The 23088-nt window shown below is 37.5% G+C and overlaps 1 protein-coding gene across 40 annotated transcripts in view; it reads left to right on the forward strand.

Moving 5' to 3' along the window:
- Positions 1 to 112: 112 nt before the first annotated feature.
- The window catches only part of ARVCF (ARVCF delta catenin family member), a 249348-nt gene continuing 226372 nt past the window's right edge, over positions 113 to 23088 (forward strand). For 4 of the 40 annotated variants that reach the window (XM_086856225.1, XM_086856232.1, XM_086856257.1 and 1 more), the window contains exon 1: positions 760 to 1025. Coding sequence is in view for 1 of the 40 variants with exons in the window: in XM_086856245.1 (XP_086712371.1) it covers positions 1023 to 1025 (3 nt within the window). In the remaining 39 variants the exon portion in view is untranslated. Of the gene's footprint in view, positions 565 to 669; positions 1026 to 15040; positions 15107 to 23088 lie in introns of those variants that run through there. The other 36 variants (XM_023937508.2, XM_086856219.1, XM_086856228.1 and 33 more) reach the window with 23 other exon arrangements.

Consider the following 23088-nt stretch of genomic DNA (forward strand, 5'->3'; position numbering starts at 1 on the left):
ACAGACCCTTGGGCCAATGGCACGCGGCGCGGCCGGCAGCGCGCGGCGACGGGGCGGGGCCACGCCAATGGCGCTCCGGTTGCCGGGCGCGATGGCAGCGGCGCCGCCCAATGGGAAAATTCGCGGCGCGGGAGGCGCGCGCCGGTTCGCGTGCGGCCGCAGGCGGGCGCGGGCGCGGCGCGCGGTCCCTCACGCCTGCCCTCACGACTCCCGCGCTTTTGCTCTTAGGTGCGAGTGTTGAGGAATGTGCCTTGCTTGGGTAAAAAAAATAAATAAAAAAAGAGGTGGGCGGGCAGTGGCATCATGCACTGTCCAGGCAATGCACTCCCGTGTCCCCGTGGGCCGCTCCGGTTGTTTTCCGAGCAATAGTTTGGGGAGGGCGCGCGTTTTCCAGCCGTGTCCTTGGACCTTTTTTCTGGAGCGGCCTTGGGGCCGCCAGGAGCACCGTCAGCCGCCAAGCCGGGGTGCGGGAGTGGGGACGCCGCGAGCCCGATGGCAACGAGCCCGTGTGCTTTGTAGAAAAGGGGAATTCCCCTGTGTGCTCCAAAAATCACAGTAGAGAAGGTAAATGCAAGAAAAGGGTTAATTAGTACTTCCACCTCCCCTCCTTCTTCCCCCACCTCCCCCCCCCCGCTGGATAAAGATGGTCTTGGATACCCTTTGTAAATAGGAATGTGGAGGTGGGAGGGGAAAATCATCTCGGCTCCGACTACTCGGCTGCCTCGGTGGGTGAGCAGGCGGGCGGAGCTGGTGCAGCCCGGGCGCTCTCCCGGGGAACGCGCGGGGGACGGACGGGCACCCGCGGGGCGGGCACGGCGGGAGCGGCTCCTGCGCGGGGAGCGGGAGAGGAAGACAAGGGGCTGACATGCTGCCCAGCGGCTGCCGAGCGGTTTATTGAAGAGTTGGGGGGTTTCCCCTTTTTATTTTAATTTTTTTTTAGCATTTTCCTTTTTTTGTACGCCGCCTTCTTGAAACCAGTAGGAGCAAGGAAAATAAGCTGAGGACAGAGAAATAAGACGGAGATGGTGAGCAAATCGCTGGGCTGGGGGAAATGAATGAGGTTGCCGGGCTATTTTCTGTGGGGTTCTTCCAGGGTGTAGTACGTTTTAGGGGTGATTTTGCATCACGATTCCGGGCTAGACTTCTTTGTTTGCTAAAGGTTGCTGGTTCAGGTTTAACAGCGTTCATCAGTTTATTGTGAGATGCGCAACGAGGAGTTGATGTTTGCGAATGCCTGAATTACATACGCAAGCCACACACACAAGCGACCCCTAAACAAACCAACATTGTAATAATCCTGCAATATGATGGGCAGCTCGTGTCATGGAGGGAAGTCATTGCTCAGGTTATTTGTGGCATGCATAGGAGATGAGTCTCTTTGTAGCAAAGACCAGACAAAACTAACCTATTTTTTCACACAAGCGACACCCATTACAGAGTTAAAAGCCAGAATTAGGGGTTATATTTTAATTTGCGCTTTCTCTGCAGTATTGAGGTCCACGGTTAAAATCTGACGTTTGTAGAAGTTGAAAAACTCTTTAAAATGTTCACTTCTAGTGAATATGAAATAGTAAAGACTGTCTTTCTTGCCTTTTTTCTTTTTTTTTTTTTTCATGTAGGCACTTGTTTGTGTATGTGAAAGGGGGAATCTTTAAAACATGCACTTTGCTTGTTACGCTGTTGTGCCTTTAGGTAGGTCACAATGCAAAACGTGATTCATAGCATGTTAAAAAAAAAACCAACCCTGAGCAGATTTTTTTATCAAGTGAAGACCTGTTATCGTACCAGTAGCTTAAACCCTAAACACAACTTTGCGGGAGGGAGGCGGGAAACAGCCCTGCTTATTTGTATTAATGGGAATGCGTTACGGTTAAAAAATCCTGCTTCTAAATGAGAGAATATTGACATTGGCTGATTGCAACTTCCTCTTGATAGGGTACTGCAATCTGCAGAATACACCAGTCCTTTACAGCACCATAAATTTAGACATATTTTGTTTACAAAACTGTGCAGGACTGCATGGTGCATTAGTAAAATCTGAAATTTTAGTAATTTTAGAAATGTTGCAAGGCACTGTAAAAGAGAAAAAATGCAGCCTTGTATTATATCTCCCATGGAAAAAGAAAAGGTTTGTTGTAGTAAAGTAATACAGGGTATGCACGGTGGCTAAAGTAACTGCAGGGGCTGGAGAGTTTGGAGTTTGTATAGGAAAAATAAGTTGTGAACTGTGCTGGGGTCTTCATCCTGGAAGGTATTTGGTTGGATGATTCTTAAATTTATTTTAAGCAGCATGCTGTCAATTCTTGTCTTAAAATATTTAAATTATATGCTTCATTAGGCAAGTGGGTTTATCTTCCCATTGCTTGGATAAAGGAATGCATTAAGAAGGCAAGGTTTGTAAGAACAATAGTCTGGCTGCATAGTTTCTCTGCATGGTTTATCCTTGTGTATTGTTTAGAAATAATAGATTGTATTTTATTTGACATGGGTGATCTTTAAAAGTGGACTTTTGTTATTTTATTCTTATGCCATAGTTGCTATCGACATAAATAACTGAATTTCAATTAATATAACAATAGTTTTGACCTACTATTTAGCTAAAATTGAAGAAAAAGGATTATTTTTCTTGAATTTCATCTATTAATTCAGTATCTCTGCAACTGATTTCAGTTTCAGAAAGTTTTTAATATTGCAAGAACCAATAAGAGCTACAAATAGAGGGACTTTCCCATTTTATTGGGTTAGAACACTGTACTAGAAATGGCAAAATTCCTGCCTTTTGCTTATACTTCAAATTTTGTACAAACTGTAATTTAGATTATATATCTTGTCCTGAAGACCATCTGTATGCATATTACAGTTATATAAAACTAAGCTTCTGTACTTGATTTTATGTAATGCAACACATTATATCTGCAGTGCTTTTGGTGGATCTTGGGTAGTGTCAGAATTGACACACTGCAAGGAAAACCTGTTAGAATTCTTGTGCTACCAGGTTTATAGTTTGTTGCTCTTAATATTTTATTGTGTGAGTATAAATCATTGACACAGGCATTGTAAACAAATGCTATAGCAGCTAAGTGTGATTTTACATTTGGCTTATGTCTTTCCAGTTTAACCAGAGTCTGACACTGTTCTGTCAGGTGTGGGGGCATCCTAATAGTCATCACAGTTACCTTCAAAGCAGTTATGTCAAATTTTTTACTTTCTTGTCTGTCTGCAGAATAAGGAGTAAAAGGCCAACTCTGTTGTTACACCAATATGGATAGGGAAGGAATTTCACGTGTGTTGCATGCAGTTACCTTATTCAGACTTAATGTATCTCTCCTGGAAATCAGCAATGAGATTTTTAAGATCAAAATCCACCTATTTCTAGAAAATGTGTTCTTTCCATAATGCAAGACATTTAGAGTATACATTTAAGTTGACAAACATATTTTCTTCAGAGAAGGGCGTTAGTGGTATCATGGCTTTAAGCATTAAAATAAGAACAGGGAGATTTTCTTAAATTTCAGGTAGGATGTGATCTACCTGTGAGCTGAAGCAAGGCAGGTAACCACCTGAGCATCTGAGAAAAGAAGCAATCAACTTAGATAATGAAGAGGCTTTTATTTTCTTCAGCTAACTTCTGTAAAACAAAGCCAACCACAAAAACCTGCGGTGCAAGTGTTTTCTTCCCTGTTTGTCTTTTCAGTCCTACCTTTGCATTGCACAGGTGGTTCAAAACAAACTGAAAAGCTACTTCTGGGGCAGCCTACTGAGGTTCTAGGGGACTACATTTTCTCCATTAGCTTAGGTCACTTTTGTTTAAAAAGGTATGTAAGAGAAATAGCTAATGCTAGTGAATCCAGTTCTTTTTGTGACTAGTTTTGTGCAACATTCTAAGAACAGACAGCTTAATTTAGTAATACTCAATCTTTTGAAAGCCTGACAGTCAACCCTCTGGCATAATTTCAAGTGGCATTTGGTGTGTTGTCTGTAAATGGCTAATCATTTAATAGTAAGTGGACAATATCTATTACTCATCATTAATTTATTTACAATGATCAAGCAAAATTAATATTCTGGAGTCGTGATGAGACTCATTGATTATCGCTATTTCAGGGTAGTCTGATATTTTGACCCACCAAAAGAAATGCTCTTCTTGGAATACCAGTTAATCTTACAGATAAAAAATGTGTGAGATACCCAGTGGGAATGTACATATGAGTGGCATTTTTAAATATTTTAACCTTTTGTAGAGAATGCTTTGATTTATTTAATGAAGCTCATATATAGTTATTCCTCATTCCTACAAAGAACATTTATTTTTCTTTTAGTGTTGTCATTGCTGGGAGCTTACCATTGAAACGAATGCATCTTTCCAAAAATAATGAATCTTAACTAAGGCAGCATTATACCCTTGAAGTGACCGGTTTCATTTTTTTTAACAGGTTACTTTATCAAGTTCTGTAAAAATTGACACTGCATTTATATGTGTACATATATATATATATACTTATATATATATTTATACTTTTATATATATTTTGCTTTGTAGTTACATTATTTTTGTTCCATCTAGATAATCATCTCTCTGGAAGGTATCTTGGTCTGAATCTGCAAGTCTTAATGCTCTATAATCAACTTAGGTTAATTACCATGAGATAAGTTGAGTGATTTTTGACTATAGTAAAATTTATATTTTGTCCATGTATTTAGAAAAAATAAAACTGTAATATTTAGATCAAAGATTCCAGACTAAGTGGTACAAGAAGGTGATTCTCATCCACCACTTGCATAGTGGTGATGCTGCTGCTGGCAGTATTACAAGGTACTGAGATCCATTGAGAACATACGGTCAGGGTTGTGCCTCTGTCTCGCTCTCCAGTTTATGTTGCATTGGGAAGACCTTTCTGTTCCTGAGCTACATGCAGTATGCTTCTTCTCTTCAGATATGATGGCTTTCTTAGACAATTTGGGATTTTTGTTCCATAAGGTCCTTGACTGGGTTGTCAAAATCTTCTGTGCATGCTTCAGTTGATGTTATTTATAGTTATGCTTTTTCTGTATCTCAGAGCACATGCATTTTGTTTCAGAAGATGTGACAGGGTTTCCATGAGATACTGTGCAGATATACACCAGTGCACCACTAATCTATTAGCTTCTGATTTGTAGGTCAGGGAGGAATTGAGATTTTGCTATCTAAGCAGTATCACCTCTTTGCTGCTTCAGTGCTTACGTGACATCTCAAGTTAGCTGAAAATTAAAAGGACACTGTCAAGGTATCTTTCACAATTTCATTTTTATTACTTATTTTGTTTGCCTTGTTATTGCTGTCATAAGCCATTGGAAACTTGAAGTCTAGTGCCTTAGCAACAGGCCTTTGTCCTCCGTAATAGGTACTGTTTAGCTGCTTATGGTTTATTTAAGAATTGTGAAGCATTTACTGTCTTCTGAAATGCATTATTGAAGAATTACAGCTTAAGCATTGCAAGCGAGAGGGAAGAAGTGAGTAAATCATTTTGAGGTAAGTCCTGACATTTTGATGTTATGGTAAACTCAAAATACTTATTATTTTCCTTATTTCTTTCAGAATCTAGTAATTTGGAGTCTAGAACTAGGCATCTGTGCTCCTTTCCACTGTTATCCTTGAGAGTGGACTTTTCAGGGGGTTGATACCAAGACCTGTATTCTGGTTGGATGTAGTTGGAATTACCTGATGAAGTAATGTGTGTAAGAATTCTTACAGGTGCAGTGATACTGACTGAGATGCTGAGCAGTAGCTTTACAGGACCTGGGCTTTGTGTATCACAAATGCCTTTTTTCTGCCCTAAGCTTAGTTACCTTCCATTCTTACTTGTGCTCTCATAAAAGAAATGATCACGTTTTCTTTTTTTTTACAGAAAAATGTTGCCTTAACTTGTTCCTGTGTGAAAAAGTCTTTTATTAGCTGATCTACATTCATTGCAATGTAAAGTTAGAGAAACTAGACCTACTGTTTCCAGTAATTTAACAGCCTCTTCTTCATCTGCTCTGATGATGGAATAACTCCATTGAACCTTCTCATTACAGTAAATGTTCTCTGTTTAATTTGGGTTATGTAGTGATAAAATTTTAAGTAACTCTTATTCAGAACAGTGACAGAAGTGATGGCACAGACTTTTTTAGTGGATTGTCCTGTTGGTGAGAAACTGTATTGCAATGTTTCACTATCAACAGTGTCCATGGCTACTGGATTCACAGCTTGATGAGAGCCAAATGTATATAATTATGTTGGATAGTCTAATTTTTGCAGGTTTTAAAAGGGCAAATGATGATCTTTTTAATAGTATGCAGAGTAGCAAAGCTTGCAGAGATTGCCCAGAGGAAAGCAAATTGTAGAGTGACTTAGAATATGGTTGATAAAGTTCCAAGGATCTTGGGGAAGGAGAATCTCAGATGTGACACTTAAGTTGGGGTAGCTACAATAACTTTAGGCATGTCAATTAAATGTCTGATTCAGAAAGGGCATCCACTTCTGTCTGTGGATTAAAACAGTAGATACAGACAGACTTCCCTGGAGACTGATCCAGTCTGTGAAGTTGAATGAAGTCTTGTAACTGGCACTTTGTGAGCATCTCTCTGCTGAGTGGCAAATATGGGTATTTTATGGAGACTGTCTTCCGAAATTAGGAATTAATAAAACTGAAGTAATCTAACATTCCTTCTACAATTAATAATGTGATGCAAGAAAGCTTTAGTCTTGTTCCTCAATAAAATGTCAATAACCACTCATGAAACTTTGTTTCAGTTTTGCATAATAGTATATGTATTCTAGTGGTCCCAAGGTATTAAAAACTGTTGTTGTATGCAGGATCCATAAATGTAGAAGTTTTCTGGAATGTTTAAGACACATATTCTTTTGTCCTGAGTAAGGATCTCATTTGACTTTATCACTGTAGTGTCAAGTGAAGTCTCAGATACAAATCCTAACTTAAACTGGCAGTGTTTGCTTCTTTGCACCACAGGCTGGGTCATGCCATGCTGGTATAACTTCTCATATTTTTAGACTGGTTCTTTTTTAATTCAGTGTGACAATACAAGTAGTGAGTTATTGATGGCAGCTAAAGTGAGACCATTATGACTGTAATCAATAACATACCTGCATAGAATAACAACTACTACTGGGGACATATTTTGTATTGATTCAGAAATTAATGCTGTCTCTACTATACCCAGTCTGCTACTTCCATAATTTATATAATAAAATCTCTACTTTAGAGAAGCTGTTACTAAGTTAAATACCAAGAAATGATGACATATCAAGATGTAAATTACATATTGAAGATTTTACTACAAGCAGAAATAGCACTTGCTAAATTCCTATGGGTTCTGATTCAGGACCAAGGCACTTCCTTGCTGCAGGCTGCAGGATAATGGAAATCAAAACTGTGTTCCCTCTCCTAAAGCAGTATTTTAGAGGTGGAGGGTAAGGTGCTGCTTTTAATGTGGTGTGACGATGGAAGATTATTGAATTGTACAATCCATAAGTTTGAAACCTCTGTAGGTTACCACATTTTTTCTCCTGTGTTTCATTGTGGTGTGTTCCTGCAAGTGAGAAACAGTCTTCAGCTTTTATAGAGTACTTACTATGCTGATGGTGGGGTTTCTGAATCCCAACCCATGCTCACCTCAAGGAAACAACCACGTCATTTCTTTTATGATGCCACAAAACACTTTCCACTGTTTTAGAAGCAGGGAAGCAGCATGATAACTCTGATTTTTAGGAACCTTAGTATTTAAGGTTCTGAAGAACTCATGTTAAACAGAACTGAAGCTTGTTATATATATAAAAGGAACATGAGAGAATCTTATATATATAAATAGATACCTTGGCTGAGACATACCGTGATCTGTTAGGAATTTAGGCACAAACTCTTAAAAGGATTTAGGCACTTACTGCCTGTTTAATTCCATTATATTTCTTTACAATATTGTTACTAAAACAAAGGATTTAGGAATCCCTTTGAAAGCTTAGATCACAGGTGTATAAACTTCCTTGACTTGTTTGTTTCAGGTTTGTGTGGTTGTTACAGCTTTGTTTTCAAATAAAGATGGGTTAATTTGGTAAGATGTATTCCATGTATATTTTTTGCAACTATTTTAGAAATGCACTTAGAGATCAATTTAAGAAATATGTCAATCTCCACGGACTACCAAATTTAAAGAAGCTCAAAGAAACTTCAAAGAGAGTATAAAACTTGATTTTTGATGTCAGCATATGTGAGCATTTGTATACATTTGGATTTGAAAGACAGTCACACAATAAACACAAGAATTCCATGGCCTTGCTCACCATCCTTGTTTAAAACTGCACAGTTTTGAAGGCATTTAGTACATTCCCAAAACCTGAGAAAATAATTGAGGGACATACAGGTGTGGAGAGTTTCAAAATACAAAGTTTCCATTTATACTGATGTAAACTGTGTGATTAAGTCCAATCTCCGGTTGAGGTTTTATAATTCAGAGAATATTGAACATTCACACTTGCTTCAGGCTGTCTAGTGGACTATATTGCCCACAATTAAACAGATGAATGCACAAATAAGGATAGGCATCCTTCCAACCAGTTCTAGCTATATTTAGCAAATTCTTCTCATTTCCCTCTCTGTAGGAGGGTGATGTTGGTAACCTTAATATTAGCCAAGAGAACTGTCAGTGTCTTAAACTCTGCCCTACAAGGTGTTTTACTTTCCCGTATTGTTTTGACCTTGTATTCACTCCCTTTCTTTTGGATTAACCATTTATATGACCTGAATGAAAAATGTGCTTTGCATCCGAATGTAGAAAGAAGTAGGTGGTCATTCTCTGTGCCACAAGGGATTAGGAAGATCTTGAAAGTTTCACAAGTTAAATTCTCTGAAATTCATTAAAGATATAACCAAGGTAGGGGAACAGTGCAGAGAAATCTCCTTTTTATGGAAACCAAACGTACAGATTCTGTAATTTTTTACCTCATTTTATGTATCACTATTTCAAGAACTACACTGACTCATGTTAAAATGCAGTTGCCGTTCTATGTGTAGTATTACCTCTAGAAAACAGAGAATTGGCTGAGAGAAGTCCTATAATTAAGCATAAACAAGACCATGTATTGGCTTATTATAGATTTTAATTTTTTATACTACAGATTTACTACCTGTGCAATAATGAGTAAATACTGCTGAGTTTTGAAGGCGCAGTGTTTAGCCAAAGAAATTGGCTACTGATCCTGGTAGTGAAAGAACTTAACAGGTGCCAAATGCAGATGTTTCTGTCGCAGTAATGCAGTTGGTAAGAGAAGGCTGCCAGGCAGGGATTTGGTGTATATGGGATTGAACTGTGTGATTCCACCAATGATGCAGAAAGCAAGGCCTGAGAGAGACGCCTTTTAGCCCTTGATTAGTTAAAGTAATGCAGGGTATAGTTTGTCATGGTACTGCAAAAACAGGGAAAGACTAGTAAGAATTACTGGATAAGCACAGCTATTTCTTATGGAGAGATTGAAGTCTAGGGGGAAGCAGCTGGTCTCACACAGGAGAGAGATATTTTAAAATTTTATAATTTATTTTTTCTTTAATGTGCTAAACCAGCATATTTTAGAACTGTAAAAGCTTCAAAACCAGTAATACATGCATTTCTATTGTTTCAGAAATAGACAAACTGTGGAGTCATCATCTGTAGGAAAAGTACTGATCTCCCAGTTTCTGATTTTGGTTAAATATGTAGGGATAAGGCATGTAGAGATTTCTGAAGCTTTAATGTCTACATAGTAGTTCAGCTAAGAAAACTAGAATTTCACATAGTTTCTGATTTAAATGAGCTGTCTTCTGTCTGTAATCTGTTAAGTATATCTGCATGTACTCAGTAGACAGCTATACAGAGGATATAACTATTTTGTTTACCATTTTGAGATTGATGTGAATGGAATCAATACCAGCTACTTTGCTTTTCATTACTGAAGGCATCTGAAGTGTTGATCAACCTTATCTCTGTTGTGTCAAACGGATCACATCCCTTATATACACACCATTTGACCTTCTAGGACATTCTTCAAAGAACTGGCAGGCTTAACATGTCACTTTTTTCCTCACTTGAAGAAATTAAATCTAATTAGGAGGATCCTACTAATACAATGTAGATACAGATTACAGGTGCACAGAGTGTGTGGAGAGTCCAGAATGAAAATAGCTGTAATGAAGAAGCCGGGGGAGGGGGAAGACCCTGAAATAGGCTGACTTAATCATCAGTCTTGTACTCTAAAATAAGAGACTTTAGTAGCCGCACTGATACAAAACCTTTACAGCAAGTTGGAAAATTCTGTTGGGGAAAAAATCTCTCAAGACATTTTCTTCTAGCAGATACAAAATGAGAAAGACATTATGCACAAATGCAACAATTTCACAATTTTAATATTAGTGATTAACACTGATATTTATTTCCCTCTTCTTCACTCAGGTGTGGTTTGACTGGGTACACCTGAATTAAGTGCTTTAAGAATGGAAGTATGAACAGAATGGTCTTCTCCTTGGGAAACCTTTGACATTTCACTGGCTGTTATCATTGTCCTTCTTATAGCAAATGTCACTTGAGACTTTCGTAATAGAGAACAAAAAAATATGCTTGTGCATGCTTGTCATTTCACATGAAATCAAGTGACTGATTTCTGATAGAAATCTCAAGAGCATTGAGTTCATACAAGTTTCTCACAGATCCCCCTCAGAATAACTGGTTTTTGAACACATGTTTTGAGGCAAGGAATATTAATAGTAGATTATCTGAGAAACTGACTATGTAAAATACCTTTGATACTATGAAACTGAGGGAAACTTACCGAGTATGTACAAGAAAAAATCCAACTGGTTTTAAGTAGATGTAATATCTAGGACTAAAAAAAGTGTTGTTTTGTGTGTCCTTGTGTGACTGGAGAATTTAGAGCAGTCATTGGAAGATGAAGGAATCCAGCTCTCTGCATTATTGGGCCCAGAGGCCATACTGTGTAATTACTAATGCATGCAGGCATGGTCAATAAATTTCATGGTTATACATCTCATTGTCATTTTTGGAGCTCATTGATTTAAGCAGCTTGTGCTGATCAAGGGTATTACAACAGGCAGCACAGCATCGTATGCTGACAGGTATAAAGTGGAGGAGTCTTACTTCAATCAAAAACTGAGGCAAAATTTGCTATTAAGTGTGAACTGAATGCTGGAGCAAGTTGGCCAGAGATTGCAGGGATCATGTTCCTGGAGATTTTTGAAACCTGACTGGAAAAGATCCTGAGCAACTTGCTGAAATTGACTCTGCTTTGAGCAGGAGAGTTGCCAGATGATATCCAAGGGTATTTCCAGTCTCAGCTGTTCTGTGTCTACTGTGAAAAAACCAGAAAGTAGTCCCAGGGTTGCAAAACAATCTCCCTTTATGTTTCTCGCCAGTGGGGATAAAGCATCATCAGTGGATCTCCCCTTGCCTGTGCTGGCTGTGGAGAGGGAGCTGGATAGACAGAGCCGAGTCAGGCTGGGATGTGGCTGCAGGTTTGAGGGCACCATAAGGAGCAGCTGCATTTATGAGACCACAGTTTGTGTTTTTTAACCAACTTGGTTGTATCTATTTAAATTAACATTTAAGGTCAAACTTCTGCCATTAGTGCAATAAAGAATTTTAAGAGGTGTATTCAAATTCAAAGCTTTCTCTGCCACTTTATACAGCTGGCTACAAAGCATATTGGCTTACATTGAACATAATCTTCTAATGAGTTTTGTTTTTGCCAGGAGATACATGTTTCTTCCATTGTTTTGTTTGCTTCTGTTCTGTACTTTGTGAGTAATAATTACAATTACTTTTCTACAGTACCATGTTGGTAACAGCAGCAGGAAGCCATAGTTAGCTCAGCTGGAACATTTTGGCCTCTGAAATTCTTGTTACTGCATTCAGAGTAAGAAATAACTGCTTGCTTATCTTTGTCGCATTTGGATACTCTTATCCCTTCTTTGTTCAATATTTCTTTATTGGTTAGACTTAAGACAGCTGGTAGGAATAGCAAATCCAAGTTGATTGTAACAGATATTGTCTGACATTGGCATGTCTGTAACTAGGAAGATGAAAACAATGTGCAGTAAATATTTTGGACAAGCTGAAAGAAGTTAGTAAAATAATTCATAATTGTCCTGCCTGCTAGACTGGATAAACAAAGTGAAAATTGTTTCCTTTTATTTGTGCACATTTTTGAAGAGCCTCAGAATTGCTGTGGTGGTGTATTGAGATGTATGTCTGCTCAGTGCTTTTGTGGCCATACTTAATGTTACACAAGTAGCATGGTTGGAAGTTACCTGGACCTTCCATCAGAGCAACATTCCTGTGGAGAACATATCCTGTGGCAGTTGTGGGACTGGGAGAGCTGTGCTCAGTTTGCACCTCAACAGTCGGTCAGCATTAAAGCACCTTGAAGACATATTTATAATATTAAAATAAAGGTGCTTAGCCTTTGTTTAAAATCCTGTCTCTCTGGAAGCAGGTTACCTAATGAGCATGTTTTACTCCGCTCATGGGGACAAAGCCTGAGCTGTTAAATTTGTGGCAGCAAAACGAAACAATTTTTGAACCAAGTCATCATTTTCAGCATCAATAGAAGGTCATGCCCTTGTCAGCTGGCGTTGGTTCAGCATAAGGTTCCAGTCAGAATTGGCTGCGTTATGCTTAGAGCTGCTGTTTAAGAGACCTTCACCCTTCACTCTTGTTTGGAGCTGCTGCCATGGCAGTTCTATTGAATATTTATAAGAAACTATTACGAGACTCCTTCCTGCAGTCAGAGTGCAGACTCGTTAGTTTTCGTCTGGCAGAATGAAGCTTGCTCAAACTCATGACAGACTCTGCTTACTGTTTTGTGTTAAGCTATGATACTAATTTAAGTTCAAAATACAGCTCCACTTGTACTACTACTACAGTAGTTTCAAGGTTGGCTTGGTTCCTGAGAAATTCAGACCTTGCGGGACCTGGAGTTTGGCAGACTAAACTTTTTAAACAAGGTTACGAGTGAAGGCTGGAAAGCTTGTTCCCTTGCTCTGCTGCTTGACTTAACTAATGTTTTACTCAGCTGTAGTGTACAGAGATACCCAAAATCACACTGAATGCACATCCTTTGCAATTTTAAGAATATGACAGTGCAAAAAGGTAGAGATCTGTTTTAACTGTAGGTGATTGTGCTCATCAAAAATTTTTACAGTACACTTGAATTTCTCTCCCCATGAGCATCTTCATATGCTGGAAAGAGATGAATTTTTAATCAAATGTAAATTACCAGAATGTCAAACATACTTTTTGTGCAAAGTTGCTCATAAGAGAGAAAAAGTTATACATAAATGTAAGTTATGGATTATAATTTCTTCCTGAACTCTTCTTAGGTCTTACAGGCATGTGTAGGTAGAAGGGTATCCAGATTTGTAGCTCAAGTGATACCTTGATTTATTGAAAACTTACATTAAATTAGCTTACTGTCAGCTTCTGTTTTTCTTACATCATCATTAAGAAATTCACTGATAATTTACTTTTTTTAAAACAGGCCATAATTTTCCACTTGTTTTGAGAGTAGAAGCTTTTAAAATTGCTCATACAGAATTGACATATTCAATTAAAAAGAATTTTAGAGGTGCAGCTTAGAATTTGTTTCTATGTTTGAAATTTTTACCAAGCTACTAGTGGCATTTTTTTAATATCTACTATCATCCTGCTGATGTCTGTTTAATATTATTTCTTCTTATTATAACTGTGTTTCTTTTGGTTTTGAGGAAATTGTGTTCATTTTTTTTCTTTAGAAAAATTTTTTTAAAAGGGCAAGCATTGGCAAGATTTTGCTTCTGACCTCTGAATTGAATTGCTCATCAGGCAAAGTCTGAATTGCTAATAAAAATTAAACTTTTGAGGAAAATTCTTGCCTGAGGTTGGATTTGTTCTGATTCAGCACATTTTTTATGATTAGACAATCTCCCTGAGTACTGTTTCTGGAACAATGTGACCTTTTAATGAGTTTTATTTTGTGACAAACTGAATTTCCGTGTATGTACTCTACTTGCTTGTGTGTTTTGTGTTTGTGATGTGGTTTCTCCTTTGTTCTGCAGCACTTAAAAGCATTTACTGACCAGGGTTGAAGATAAAGCATCCTGTTAGTAATTAGCTAAATTTTCATTGCGTCATCGTAAAAGCCCTGGAATTACTGTATTGAAACATAGTGTTGTCTTGCAACCTGTAAATTATGAAATTAAACATAAAATTTACTGTGGAAGGATGACACCTGGGGAGAAGATACAGATTTTGGGAGGCAGCCAAATTTTAACTTGTTTGCAAGAATTGGGGGACAAACCCCAAAGTCTTTCTTCATAAGCTAGTTGTGTTGATGTCTTATAGTTCACTTAATAATCAGTTTCTTAGATACAAGAAGCTGTTTTTCCCACTGAGTTCACATACATCCTTGGTGGATCTGAGTGTTAGTTTTGTCTGGTATTAGTGGGTTCAGGTGAGGCCTTGTGGGTGAGCACTCTTAATCCATAACAGTAACTCCCCGCAACAAAACAACCCTAATTATTTGTGAGATTCACTAAATCACTGCTGTAAACCCCTCCATGTCAGTGTGACTGTCCTAGAATTCCAGTGTAGCCAGCAGTAGAAGGGTCATTGGGCAGTGGTGCTTTGGCACTGCAGTGCTATAGCTACACTTGGACATTTATTGATTTATATATTTATTCCAATTGCAAATGATTTTTAGATTTTATAACCCAAAGCTTTCAGTAGAAACTTTTTTACATACTAGAGCATTCAAACCAGATAAACATTTCAGCCTTAAGCTTTGATTTTGGGAAGTAGGAACTCTAGAGACTGATGAAAGCCTTGACTTTAGCTGTTTTGAACTAGGGATAGCAGTGCAGTTTTGGCAGGTGTTTGGGCTGTGAACTGTATAGGAAGTTTCTCATTCCTCAGGTCAAAGAGCCCTTAGTCACGCTAGTTACAGAGTTTACTCAGAGTTTGATCTGCCTCTTATGTTTTCCAGGGTATTCATAACTGAGTTGTGCTTTATGAACAAGGGGAGGGGCCTAACAACTCTCCTGAAAGGGTGGTAAGAGTTGGCAAAATTTCTTACATATATTTTTATTTCTTTCCTTATTACATGTGTTTGTGTGTATGAAATGTAGAAAGCAAAATTGTCTGGGACAGTAGCGGTCTCACAGTTGACATTTGTTAGCCAACAATAAAGTGATAAAAGGCTAAATTCTTTTTATAGCAATAGCCTGTAGTGACCTTTCTTTCAAACAGAAGGACTTTTGAACTGAGTATGGCTGAAATATGCAAGAGTTTGGATTAGCCTACGTGGAATACCAAATCACCAAATAAAAACAGATGTTTGTTATAATCAAAATGTAGAATATTCAATTGCATATAGTGTAGCTAATAATAAAACTTCCAAAGTTTTATAAAATGGACCTTGTCAAGATGTTTTGTTCTGCTGCTGTCAGGCTTTTAGATGAGGTGAACTGACTTTCCATCTCCCAATTGCCCTTTCTCAGCCCCTCAGTTTTGTGTTCAGCTGTACAGACAGATTTCATTTGTTGAAAATTTTTGGTTTTTTGTTGGGGTTGTTCTTGGAGCTCTCAGTGCAGAAATCTGTGGCATGGGACTGTGGCACAGTTCTGGACTCAATACTTCCCTCCAGGCATGGTGGGGTGTGGGCCTTGCTGCCTCCCTGCTGTAAGAGAAGGGCCCTTGGCAGAACAGCACAGTCAACATAGGCAAAGAGCAATCAATTAAAGAATTTGTATGACTTCAACTAAGAAGCCATTCCTGAAACCTAACCAAGCAGAAGCTTCCTTACACAAGGAAAAGTCATTTACATTGGGAGAAAGGAACATAATTTAAAAAAACCTGGTCTCTTCAATGACTAAAACCAGAGGACAGCTGTACTTGCTAAATGAATAAAAATTGATTGAATAATTCAAACTTCTAAAAGCTTTCATTTCTTTTTATTAGTCTCCTTTTAAATTTGTTTTAGGGAAAGTAGATTTTTGGGTAAAAGATGCGGATACAGTTTGCACAGTACAAGCAAAACTGAAAGCTACGGCTTCTGAATATCCTAAGGAATATAGAAGAGGTGGGAGATTTCTTAGGGGATTTTTCACTATAATAGTCACCCTAAGGTAAAATTTGTAGTATTTAGAGCAAAGGAAAATTATTGTAGGAGTGAAAGGGAATAAAATGACAGGAATAGGTGTTACCTCTTACCAAACAGCCCTTCTACTAGTTCAAAATTAGGTAAAAAGGTATCAGGCAATCAAAGAAATGCTGTTTGTAGTGACATGACAAACATGTATCTGTTGTTATTCTGTCATATATTTGTGAAGGAAAGGAATGTACAGTTTTGACAATCTTCAGCTTCTTCTACTCTGAAGAAACAGTTCTTACTGTCCTATCATTACCAAAGGCCTTTTTTACAGAGTTCATGTCTAAGCCTGATTTCTTGTTTCAGAAGTGAGGTATTCTCTGTATTCCTTTAAAGACTATGTCACCCTTAATCAGGAGAGCCATACATTTTCAGAATGATGGTGCTTTCAATTTATTGCTTGTCAGCCCTAAAGAATGCCAGTCATTTTCTTTACAAGTGCAACTCATTGACTGAGACTGCTAACTTAGAAAGCAATTTTAGGTTTATTTTGATTGGTTATTGGTTTGTGGCTTTTAATGATGAGATTGAATTGCATTTCTGTGCAATAGACATTGTGGTGGAAAATCTGGAAAGTTTGAGCCATTTGGAACTGCTTTTACTCCCACTGAGGTCAGTGGTAGCATTTCTGTGGCTTAGAGTGGGAGTAACATTATACTGTTCGAATGTGAAGACTTTTCTTTCAAAAAAACCTTAAAATAGTCTGCTTTAGATAGGGTTACGTTAAAACTAAGTAACTATTGTACTACGTGTTTATGGAAAAAGAAGGTATTTCCTAAGTAAGAGAAAGAAGTTGTAACCATTTCTGTTGTGCCAGCATATTGGGTTTTTTAATGCCTACAGCTCTGGAAGTCATTGCACCACAAAAATTGGTTATCTAGAACAGTTTTGATTATATCCTCCAGTGTGTTTTATTATATTGTCTCTGGGAGCAGATTTGAACAGACTGAGTGCCTTCTCACAGGGCAGGCAGTGTTGCAGGATGAATCCTTGCAGGTAATAATGGTCATGTAAACAGGGAATCTGGATTGGAGAAGAAATGTCATCTTCTCAATATATGTAGTTTTCAAAACTGTGTATTAGTTCTCAACTTTTAATAAAAATTTATTGTTAGTGGCATTTTCACAGATATCATTTGAGAAAAAGGTTATTTTCTACAAAGGTGAACATATCAAAAAATGAGATGCTATGTTTGCTGTGCAATAACTTTCATAAGATTTTTTCTAAGCCCCTCTATGAAGATGTTATTACAAGTGAATTTGGCACAAAAGTTTCTAGCCGAAGGTTGCCTAGAAATGATTTCTGAAACATGAAAAATAAGTGCCTTTTCAGAAATTAATCTAGATAGTCATTTCAAGAACTGTAGTTGTGTGATTTAAATGGTCATTTTTGCTTGCAGTATACAAAATAGAGTTGATTTGAAATGTATTCCAGACTGACACATTTCAGACCTCAGCCATCCACAATGGCTGTTTTTAAGCTGTTGGGAACACTTTTTTCTCCTTGTAATTAATTTTCTTTCCCTAATTCATTGCTCATAGATTTATGGCTGCTTATTTTGCATCTCTACCATATTTTCTGGAATGATCAACTGTGATGAATTAATCTTAATTGATAGATTACTATACATTAATCAAACTCCTACTTAATGTGCTTGATATTTCTTGCAAGTAAGCTATTTTTTAAAAACATTATCTGTAGTTAAGTTTATTAAATTAAGGCTTGAGCATATAAGAGTCTTTGTCACATATGGGAAGCCCAAGATATGACCCAAATACTCAAGTTATCCAAAGTTAGCATTTTGTTTTATAAGCATTTCCAGCACAAACAAATCTGAACTAAGTAATTTTAGAAAGGAATTTCCCCTCCATAGAGTGTACATTATATGTAGATGTTAATTAGGGATTTTTTCATCTGTAGCTCTTGGAAATTATTTTTATCTGGTTTATCTGATGTCAAGTCTGTTTATCTCAAATGGGAAGTTCTGCTATTGTCTCTGCATGACATGGTTTACAAACTAAGTCTGATGACTTTGTGATGTGTGCCTGAGAATTTACCTCTACATGATTATCTTTAGTTAATGATCACACAAGCCTTCCAGAATTGCTGCTGAGTCCTAATTTTGTCTTCATGGTTATCCATATCGTTGTAGTACCTTTGGTGGTGTTGAATAGATAAAATTACATTGGATTCTTATGTTCAATATGTATGGATTTAATAAATTATAATTTAGGGAGCATCAGAACTACTGAAATACTGATTACTGAAACAGAAATACTTTTTTTGTAGGGTTTCTACTAAATGTTAGCAAAATGCTTAACCTCTCTGAAGTAGAATTTCATTGAATTGCCTGGCTAAGGTTTGCCTTAGAAGTCTGTATGATACAGTAGTGTGTGCTGCCCTGCTTTCTGCTTAATGGCTTGGAGAAAACCTGCTCCATCTGAAATGCTTTAGTATTCAAAACCTGGATGCTTTTCTGGACTCAAAGGACTGATAATCTGTATTTGGGATATGTATTTGGAAATATGCTAATGTACACCTATCAATGGAGCTCTACCTCTTTGAACACATTAGTATTGAAAACAAATATGTAACTTCTGATCCATGAGATCTAACTGCCAGTGTTTGTGTTCTGGTCAAACATGCGATGAAACTCCTGTCATATCTTTGCTGGCATATTCCCAGGTGCCATATCAAATTCCCCATATGGATCCAATAAGGAGATCAAAAGTTTAGAATTTAATCTATACTTGCATAGCAAGAGTTATGGTAGGCCTTCTTAATATTCCTTCTCCTTGGAGACATTTCTAGCAAAATGGAGTAAGATGGACACAGTCTATTAAAACTACAGTGAACAAAACTTTAAGACCCAATGTCTTGATTTACATTTCTTACAGCAATATCTCTGTAGAATTGACAAGACATAAATATTAGACAAATTTTCTCCTTTTATTTAGATCCATTAAAGGCCTTTCCAAACGGATAGAGGAAACTTGGATGATGAAAATAATTAAACACAAAAATATAAAGCTTTATCTTGGAAAGATGTTACAATACCTGCTCCTTAGTGAGCCTTCCTTCAGAAACATAGCCTCACAGAATAGGTACAAAGGGAATTGAAGTGCAACCAGTTTAGCTACTGCACCATCCCATGGTGAATGTTTTTAACTTTTGCTTCAGGTGTTAAAAAGTATACTTTATAAAAGAGGACAGGCAATTTTATTTGATTTTGGGCTACTTTCTTGATTTCTTGTCATTTCAGTACTATTCTTCCTTTGTAAACTTATGCCTTATGGTAAGCCTTGATTTTTTTATTTTTTTTTTCCTTTTTTTTTCCTTAAAGCTTTCTGTGGTTTATAAATGGGTGCTGGGCTTCAACAGGGATGTACATGGAACAAGTCTTCCAAAACTTGAAATATGCTGTAGAAACATGTTGGAAATTGTCAGGAAGAATTTTGTGAGATTTTTTTTTATCTTCCACAACTTAAATAAAGGGTCTTCCTGTTAAAAACCTCATGACTTCCCTGAATTTTGAGGTAGGTTCTGAAATACCTACATAGTGAAGTCGAGAGCATTTGGACTTCAGTAAAACAGTCCCCTTTGCATTTTAGATTTAAAGCTGAATTTTTCCTCCATCTGGAAGGTTACGCATGAACAACTGCAGAGATGCGTTGTCCCATGAGAGTTCTGGCAGGGATTGTTTTCCTGGAATGATGCATTCAGGAACAGAAGGGAAACGTGCCCTGATCTGTCTCAGAAGCTTAAAGCAGCACTTGTTCCTCCTCTCCTTCCTGACTGAAATTCCAGTAATTGTTGTAGCTTTAGCATCGCCCACATCAGTAGAAAGGAAGACTTTGTTTCTTGCCACTGCTCCCTACCACTGCCAAGATGGACCTCGGGCATATTTGACTTGGGATATGAGGGCATATTTATCTCATTAAAATGATCATTATCATATCCTTTTGTTGACATTATCTTCAGCATGTTCTTTCTTTTAATTAAATTGTAGCTTATTGTATGGTAATTCTTTTGCTTTCCTGAACTGTTTCTTCTCCTGAAGAGAGATATCTGTACAGAATCCAAACTGACAACAGACAGAAGATTGACTTCATAATGCTGTAATGGGTTGCTGTACTTCTTGTTTTGAGCATTTCTTCTCTTGGCACTAGGCATTTGTGAAAATATTGCTGGGGTTTTTTTCACGTTTTTCTATATTACATGTATAGGATGATATTTTGGCACAAAAATGTAACACTTCATTTAGAGACAAAGAAAATTTTCAGTATTCTTGGGGGAAGTTAGTATGTTTGATAGTTGCACGTCATTCTCTCAGGGTATTTATAGATACAGGGGGCAGCACAAAGATTAGATGCTTTCCAGCATGTGTTAACGCAGTATTATATCTTTCAAGTTTTTTTTATGGAGCTGAGTTTAGAAGTATGTTTGAAAACAGCCTTGTCACACATGTCATCAAGGTCAGAAGGGAGAGAAAGCAGACATTTCAACATTCCAGCTAAGTTTTTGAAAGGACTGTATAATGTTAGTGCTTGTTAACCAGTGAGCCAGTCTCTTCGTGCCTCTTGAACAGTACTGCAGTAGAGATGGTGCAGTTTATCCTGTTCCATGAAATTTTGGGCTTGGGACTTGAAGGTTAAACTTTCAGGTACTATAGTTAAAAGATAAAGATAGATAAAATATTATATAGATAAAAGCCACTGATTATGAATCCAAAATGGCGCTACATGAAAGCTCAAGGTGTAAGGGTGTGGAAAAGTCCCCAAGTGAGGTTGAGAGTGATGTGTCTGTACTTGGAAATTCTCTAATTGTTGATGTAGTGGAGAACAGCAGTTCATTCTTGCTATTTATAGACAACGGAGACCTTTTTGACACTTTTATCGTGGTTCTCCACCATCAGTTCTGGAGAAGTGTGAACAGTTGGTTCCATGTTGTAGCAGCTCAGTGGTGGTAAATACAGTTCATTCCTTGGAGCTGCTTTAGAATATGTTTTAACTTCAAATAAACATCCAGCTGAAAAACACTTTGCTGAGTACTGGACCTAATTAACACTGTCATTACGTGTTTCTGCATTTAGTAATTTAAGCTTATTACTTACAGATTTGGGAAGCTGATGTGCATGTTGGTAGCATTCAGTCGTTAATTAAAAACCACATAAATAAGTAAACATCAGTTAGACATACTATGCCCCCGGACCTGGAGGTGTGCGGCCTCATCAAAAGCAGACTTTCTGTAACACCTTTTCTGCGCCACTGACGTTGAAAGATAATGCTGCTTCGTATTATTCTTATAATTTGAAAAAAAATTCTACTGATTTATTTGATTTATTCCACACTTAAACCACTGTAGAAGCATACTACTCCTGTGTAAACTCTTTCTGCCAGCAGGTGGAAATATATATACAACTCATGCTTTGACTTATGTCTTTCACTGGCTGATGTTTCTTTCCCAATCACTGAAGCTGAAGGTGAGTAAAAATCCTATGTAAAATTTCAACATAATGGATATTTCTGTGCCAAAACTTGCCAGTTCTTCTCTTTAAGAGAGAGTCTAGATTTTCTGAAAGGTAGGAATACTGTAATAGTGTTCTGTATTACCCACTACAAGTAATTAAAAGCTGTAAAAATTGGTTAAGATGTCTGCGGTATGTTTCTGTGATTTTCTGTGGAATGGGTTCCTCTCTTGACCTTGGGACTGCTGTATTGCAGTGAGTACACTTGTGGTATAGTATTAAGTACATAGAAGCATGGTCTTTGCTAATGAGTTTGTAGTTGACACAAAGCTTCTCTGGCTTTTCATGGCAATCTTGCTGTTTGGAATTCAGAACTAGTCATGCTGTTGTGGCACAGGAGGACATTAATTGAAAATAACATCACGGAAGTAATTCTTCTTGTTAGAGTTTACATAAGATCTGAATTAAATCCTAGCTTTGTATTTGAGATTGTAGTTTTGTACTATTTCCATTACTATATAAACATATGATAAAGAGATGCTAATATTTATGCGATTTTAATGGAAAAATTAGGCTTCCAGGTAAAGCAGAGTTGTTGGATAATAAGCTTGACAAGGCACTAGGTGCGATATTGTAGATCCAGTTTTTAAGTACTAAAAGACTGAGGAAGAGTATTTAAGTCAAGAGAAGACATTAGAAGCATTGATACTTGATGTTCAGAAGGAAAATTCTAAAAAGGAATTTGGAAAGCTTTGAAGTCTGTAGCTGAACGATGGTGGAAGCAAGGGATGGAATATATGTCTGGAGTTATAAAATGGCTAAAACAGCTTTTTATTTTACTGAAAGTGGTGACATTTGCAATACAGCATATAGGTGTTATTAAAGCTACATCAAAGGAAGCTAAATAAGAAAACACACGGAATTTTGAAAATACCATTTTGTATTTCTTTACTTTCTCTAGTCCCACCCAAAGGTGAATTCTCTAATGTGGGAGAGCTTGCCAAGCTCACACTGTGCTAGGCAGCTTACACAGTGAGCCTGTACTTAGTGGTGTGCATGATTTTTCTGGGCTGGAAGGAAAGAGTTACAGACAAACTTAGAGCCTGTGGAAAAAAGGTCTTCACTCACAATGGAATTTGTCAAGCAGACACAGATATGCCATGGAATTTTTCACACTTACTGATGGCTAATGGACTGTCTGGCAGCTCAGTTTAAGTATAAAAACTCTTGCCTTCCTTTTTTCTGTATAGCACGCACGAGGAGAGAGCGTTGCTGCATCATCCGGTGCTTCTAGGGTGTTACATTGAGAGCTGATCCCACCCTGATTAACTTCTGAGAACAGGCAGCTCACAGCATAACACTATTCTCTTTTTAAAATTTATTTTCCATGCTTCTTTCCTGCTTGATTAACACTACA

The sequence above is a fragment of the Cyanistes caeruleus genome, chromosome 18, assembly GCF_971803275.1.
Source record: "Cyanistes caeruleus chromosome 18, bCyaCae1.hap1.1, whole genome shotgun sequence".
Classification (NCBI taxonomy): Eukaryota; Metazoa; Chordata; class Aves; order Passeriformes; family Paridae; genus Cyanistes; species Cyanistes caeruleus.